Source organism: Triticum dicoccoides, chromosome 4B, assembly GCF_002162155.2.
Source record: "Triticum dicoccoides isolate Atlit2015 ecotype Zavitan chromosome 4B, WEW_v2.0, whole genome shotgun sequence".
Classification (NCBI taxonomy): domain Eukaryota; kingdom Viridiplantae; phylum Streptophyta; class Magnoliopsida; order Poales; family Poaceae; genus Triticum; species Triticum dicoccoides.
In genome coordinates this window covers 647,491,054-647,497,358 of record NC_041387.1, presented here as the reverse complement: position 1 = coordinate 647,497,358, position 6,305 = coordinate 647,491,054, and the positions used below count along the sequence as shown (strand labels likewise).

Sequence of the window (6,305 nt, the reverse complement as noted above, 5' to 3'; positions counted from 1 at the left end):
CTCAGTTTCTTCTTACGCCATTAAAAGTGTCATCAAAGGACTTCCAGATTGCTTGTTGTGGTACAGTTTCAATTTAGTCTTCTTCTTTCATTCCTCTTTCCCAGAAGATATTAATAGCTTTGTACTGGATTTATGCTTCTCATCTTAAGAGACTTCTTTTAATGTCAGATAATATTGATAGACCTCCTTTATCTGGTGGAGATATATATGGATATTGAATTCCATTTGCTTGAAACTATTACAAACAAATTTGCAGATAAGGTTGGCAGTGGTGGGTATGGTGAAGTTTACAAGGTATATTCTCTACTTTTCAATTGCTGACTACAAACAGATTGTCCACAATAACAAGATATCTTTAATTACAGGGGTTGTATAATGGAAAGGAGATTGCGGTGAAGAGGCTTCATCCCTTGCAAGGACTTGATGATAAGGCATTTGACAGTGAATTCCGTAACCTTAGTAAGGTCAAACATAAAAATGTTGTTCAGTTACTAGGCTACTGCTACCAAATAGTTAAAAAGTTCGTTCCATACAATGGAGAACTAGTTATGGCTATGGAAATGGAGAGAATTCTCTGTTTCGAATATATGGAGGGTGGAAGCCTCGATAAACATATTGGAGGTACCGCCGAAGGTGCTCCACATTACTATTTAGCATGCTTTCATAATTGATCTAGTGGCTTTATACGTTTCTCTTTTTCCTTTTGCAGATGAATCTTGTGGACTTGACTGGCAATCATGTTACCAAATTATCAAAGGGACCTGCGACGGTTTAAATCACCTCCATGGAGCACATGAAAAGCCTATTTTCCATCTGGACTTAAAACCATCCAACATATTGCTGGATAAGAACAGCAGGACGGCCAAAATTGCAGATCTTGGTTTGTCCAGACTTGTTGCTTCAACTGAAACCCATAAAACACAGATGGTCAACGTCAAAGGAACAATGTAAGTTGACTGACTGATCATGTTTCAAGTCAGTTAGTATGTCACTGCTTCCAAACATAGTTTTGATTGTATTGCACTAAAACGCGTCTCTGATGCTGATGACATGATGCAGCGGGTACATGCCACCAGAATACATAGACGGTGGTTACATATCAAAGAAATATGACGTTTTTAGTCTGGGAGTTATAATTCTGAAAATAATGACAGGAAACAAGGGCCACTCCCGTTGTTATGAAATGCCTCAGGAACAGTTCACTAAGCATGTAAGAAATATTATCTTCTGTATGATGATGAATTGGTGTATTTTATAGTTCTGACATTGTTATGTCATATGTTTTTATTTTGGACCCGCCTCTCATCTTTCCAAATTTTATGTGCCAATTTTCTCAGGTAATAGAGAACTGGGAGGGAAGGCTGCAGGGAACATCGGGGTATTCATCACACCAAAACGACATCCTACAAGTGAAGAAATGTATTGAAATAGCAGTAGAATGTGTGGAGAAAGACCGATATAAAAGGCCCCTCATAAAGGATATTGTCCATCAACTGGAGGAGCTAGAAGCTAAGATTAAGGAAATGTCACTATATTCTGATATGCCAATAGATCTTACTGGTCAGGTATGATCATTCAGACAAGTATAGATTTACAAAATTGACATATTACAGAACTCCAAATTTTCGGGGATAAGTTCACTTCAGTATTAACTTAGCAAGGCCATTCATGCACTTCAATATAAACCTGATTAGATATGCCAACGTGTATTAACCAATCCAATATTTTTTGCAGACAAGTTCTAACTACAACATTCTTGCGGTGGATCCGGCAATAGAGCTGCGCTTCCTATTCGAGCCAAGGAAGGACATATCGACGTGTATGCAGCTAACCAACCAGACGGATGGCTCCGTAGCGTTTCGTGTCATAACCAACCAAGCCAAGTACTCCGTACAACCAACCAAAGGAATCATGGCACCATGTTCCAAGCGCTACATCTATGTGACCTTGCGCGCACAGGATGCGGCACCGCTGAATATGCAGTGCAACGACATGTTCGTTGTGCAGAGCACTCGTGTTAATGACGGCTGCACGTCCGATGGGATCGCTGATGACGAAGTCATGGCAGGAACGGCGGTGGGTATGGTGAGGCTGCCGATTGTTTATGTTGGGTGTGACCAAGTTCTAGGCTGATAGTCACCAAGGTAAATTACATGGCGCAAGTTGACATTCCGGCTTGTGCATCAAGGTGCACACATGCTAGACATTAATAATTATGCTTAGTTTCCAATAGCTGCAGAAGTACTTGCTTTTTCTTTCTCAGCAAAAGGAACATACATGAGTTTTTTTCATATTTGAAGGTTGAAACTACTTTTTCTAATAAACTTGATCTACAAATATTCTGTTTGCTAGCATTGACATACATACATATTCTTTCTGAAATTCTAGGCGAAGACGGTTAGGCCTTGTTGAGGCACTAGGTGCTTTGACGGCAGCATGATTCGGCGTTGGTATTGGCCATGGTTTCTTCAGTTCAAGTTTGTAAGCTGTAAATCGCAGCAACTCGTTGTATGTTTGTGGGCACTATATAAGCCCTTGTATCTGAAACCTAGGTGGTATTGACAAGAAAAGATGAGCAGATTATATTCCATAAGTTCAGCTGTTGCTATGTACCTTAGGAAGTCTAAGCAAGTAAACATATCTCTTGTGAGAGACAACAATGTCTTGGGAGAATAGCAGTGTTTAAATTGTGGATTTGGTTTTCAGAATTCAGAGCAATATCAACTACTCCTAAGTAAGCCAAACCATCAGGGGGGATTGGTAACCTCGAGTACGGTCACGACACAACCAGCGACATGACCGGCAGAAGCGCCGAGCCCAGACCTGTTGCCGCGGCGAGCACTATGACAACGCAGTTTTCAGGCCTGTTTGTTAAACACCGTACGTGTACACTTGATGTAACGACCTCTCCCTAGTCTGTAGGCACGTCCTTCTGTTACGGACTGCATGCACCTGCGTGTGCCCCTGCTATCCCTTCTGTTACGGACTGCATGCACCTGCGTGTGCCCCTGCTACCGCTGCGCTCTCTCCCTCTCTCTTCTACTTATGTAACAGTTCAGATCAGATGTAATACAAGAGATATACGAGAGAGTTGACCCATCTATCTTGGTAATCAGAGCCATGTCCGGCACAGCGGCTAGCACCGCGCCGGCAATGTCTTCGCCTACCCTCCCTCCCGCCTCCTCCGACACCTCGCCGGCGCTTCACTCCACTGCCGCCGGCGCCATCACTTCCTTCGCCCCTCCCATGGTTTCTCTCCCTCCCCTCACAGTTCACAACTGCAACATCTCCTCCTACATCCGCTTCTTTCTTGACCCTGCCCAAAACAATTACCACCGCTGGAGGACGATCTTCCGGTCTGTCGCCGCCAAGTATAATGGGCTCGCTCACATCGACGAGAGCGCCAACCCCGACACCACCGATCCCGAATGGCGCCGGGCGGACATCTCCGTCCTCCTGTGGTTTCATGCCACTGTCGTCGACACCCTCCTCGACGTCGTCATGCCCGATGACGCCACCGCCCTCGACGTCTGGACGCGCATCGAGCGCTACTTCCTCGCCAACCGCGCCTCTCGCGGGATCCATCTCCGTCGGCAGTTCAACAACCAACAGCAGGGCGACATGTCCATCGCCGAGTACACTCGCCGACTTAAGACCCTCGCCACCGCCATCGGCGACTGTGGTAAGCGCCTGTTCGATGATGATCTCACCATGCAGCTTCTTCATGGCCTTGCCAAGCCGTTCCACGCCATCGGCGACAACATCGGCGACACGGTGCCCCTCCCCGACTTCGAGACCGCCGTCTCTCGGCTCTCTGCGGCCGAGGAGAAGATGCAGCAACGAGCCCTGCTTGAGGGCACCTCGGCCCTTGTCATCCATGGTGGACTAGGCGACTCCTCTTCCTCGACTGGTGCTCGCAGCATCAACCCCTCCGGTGGTGCTCGCGGTGTCCCCGGCGACTCCTCTGGACATGGCGGCCCTGATTCCTCTGCTGGTTCCGTGCCCGGCGGCAGCCAGGGCTCTGCTGGCCCCGGTGGAGGAGGCCAAGGTGGCGGCGGCCAAGGCGGCGGTGGGCAAGGCACCGGCGGCTACGGGCGTGGCCGCGGCCGAGGGCGCGGTCGCGGCGACAGCGGGCGTGCACCGCCCCAGCCTGCTGCCATCACTCCATGGATGGGCTATTTTGCGCCCTATGGGGCGGCTCTACCTCGCCCGGCGTGGGTGCCACCGAACGCCGCTGGTGTGCTCGGCCCTCGTCCCGCCGCTCCCACGCAGGCGTATCCGGTTATGTACTCCGGCCCGACGCCCTTCCCTGCTGCTGCATCTGCCCGCTTGCCCGCCCCAACCGCGCCTGCTAGCCCTCCCACCGCCTCCCTCTCGCCCGCATGCACCTCTGCTTCCGTGCCACCTTCTCCTACCAAGCCACAAGTTCCACCTCTGCCACCCCGGTCTATTCCCGTGACTCCACCCGAGAACGCACACAAGATGAAAACGCGTGCCAAAGCCGGGTATTTTATGCCTAAGGTTCTCACGGTGTCTCCTATTTCGCCACTTCCGGCCACCTACAAATCTGCACTTAGGGATCCCAATTGGCACAACGCGATGTTAGACGAATATAATGCCTTGATGCAGAATGACACTTGGTCTTTGGTTCCTTGTCCTGCAGGTGTGAACGTTGTGACTGGCAAATGGATCTATCGTCATAAGCTAAATCCGGATGGCTCTCTCGCCCGGTACAAGGCACGTTGAGTTCTTCGCGGCTTCACTCAGCGGGAAGGGGTGGACTATGGCGAAACTTTCAGTCCTGTGGTCAAGCCGGCCACCATCCGTGTGGTCCTTAGCCTTGCCACTTCTCAGTCGTGGCCCATGCATCAGCTTGACGTCAAAAACGCTTTTCTGCATGGTCATCTTCGCGAGACGGTATATTGCCAACAACCCTCTGGTTTCATTGATTCCACTAAGCCCACTCATGTATGTCGCCTACACAAATCACTCTATGGCCTCAAACAAGCCCCTCGCGCTTGGTTCACTCGCTTCACCACCTTCCTTCACGGCATCGGCTTTGTAGCATCTAAGTGTGATTCATCACTCTTCATACTGCATCGTGGCACGCAAATTGCGTATCTACTCCTTTATGTTGATGATATCATCCTCACTGCTAATGCCACAACACTTCTACATTCCATCATCAATTCTCTGAAGTGTGAATTCTCTATGAGTGATTTAGGCAACATTCATCATTTTTTAGGCATCAATGTACACCGCAACACCCATGGCATTTTTTTGTCCCAAGAACAATATGCTCTCGAAATTTTAGATCGTGCCAAAATGCTCAACTGTAACCCCATCTCTACACCCATCGACACCCGCTCGAAACTCTCTTCCACAGATGGAGCACCATATACCGACCCTTCCTTATACCGCAGCCTTGCCGGTGCTCTCCAGTACCTCACCTTGACACGTCCCGACCTTTCCTATGCCGTCCAACAGGTTTGCCTATTCATGCATGATCCCCGCGACTCCCATTTTCAGCTTATCAAGCAGATACTCCGCTATATTCGAGGCACCACTCACTTTGGCCTGCAGCTCTACCGCTCCACCTCACATGATTTGATTGCTTATTCCGATGCCGATTGGGCCGGTTGTCCGAACACTCGTAAATCCACCTCCGGCTTCTGTGTTTTCTTGGGCAACAATCTTGTGTCTTGGTCTTCCAAGCGGCAGCACACCGTCTCTCGTTTCAGTGCCGAGGCTGAGTACCGTGCAGTGGCGAATTGTGTCGCGGAATCATGTTGGCTCCGGCAGCTATTGACTGATCTCCGCCTTCCTCCTACCCGTGCCACCGTGGTCTATTGTGACAATGTAAGTGCCATGTATTTGTCCTCCAACCCGGTGCAGCATCAACGGACGAAGCACGTTGAGATTGACCTACACTTTGTTCGGGACCGTGTCAACCTTGAAGAAGCGCGTGTGCTCCATGTGCCTACTACATCTCAGTTTGCGGACATATTTACAAAGGGACTACCTTCCTTGGTGTTCTCTCAATTTCGATCCAGCCTAAACATCACGGCAGGTGATGTTACGACTGCGGGGGGCTGTTAAACACCGTACGTGTACACTTGATGTAACGACCTCTCCCTAGTCTGTAGGCACGTCCTTCTGTTACGGACTGCATGCACCTGCGTGTGCCCCTGCTATCCCTTCTGTTACGGACTGCATGCACCTGCGTGTGCCCCTGCTACCGCTGCGCTCTCTCCCTCTCTCTTCTACTTATGTAACAGTTCAGATCAGATGTAATACAAGAGATA

At 49.3% G+C, this 6,305-nt stretch overlaps 1 protein-coding gene across 2 annotated transcripts; it reads left to right on the top strand.

Moving 5' to 3' along the window:
* Window positions 1-3,071, top strand: LOC119292012 (putative receptor-like protein kinase At4g00960). 2 transcript variants are annotated; one of them, XM_037570834.1, is made up of 8 exons: window positions 1-60; window positions 169-294; window positions 366-633; window positions 710-947; window positions 1,060-1,210; window positions 1,338-1,565; window positions 1,735-2,144; window positions 2,389-3,071. In XM_037570834.1, the coding sequence occupies exons 2-7, from the start codon at window positions 208-210 to the stop codon at window positions 2,131-2,133; spliced, it is 1,371 nt and encodes a 456-aa protein (XP_037426731.1). In that variant the 5' UTR covers window positions 1-60; window positions 169-207; the 3' UTR covers window positions 2,134-2,144; window positions 2,389-3,071. The 2 variants fall into 2 exon arrangements, with proteins under 2 accessions (XP_037426731.1, XP_037426732.1); XM_037570835.1 differs by having other exon boundaries at window positions 366-621; window positions 2,389-3,069.
* Window positions 3,072-6,305: the final 3,234 nt, after the last annotated feature.

Excerpts from the sequence above, each read along its gene's own strand:
- LOC119292012 (XM_037570834.1), top strand. The coding sequence starts at position 208 with ATGGATATTGAATTCCATTTGCTTGAAACTATTACAAACAAATTTGCA. Across the intron at positions 948-1,059 it reads GTCAACGTCAAAGGAACAAT|CGGGTACATGCCACCAGAAT; the intron begins GTAAGTTGACTG and ends GACATGATGCAG. Across the intron at positions 1,566-1,734 it reads CAATAGATCTTACTGGTCAG|ACAAGTTCTAACTACAACAT; the intron begins GTATGATCATTC and ends TATTTTTTGCAG.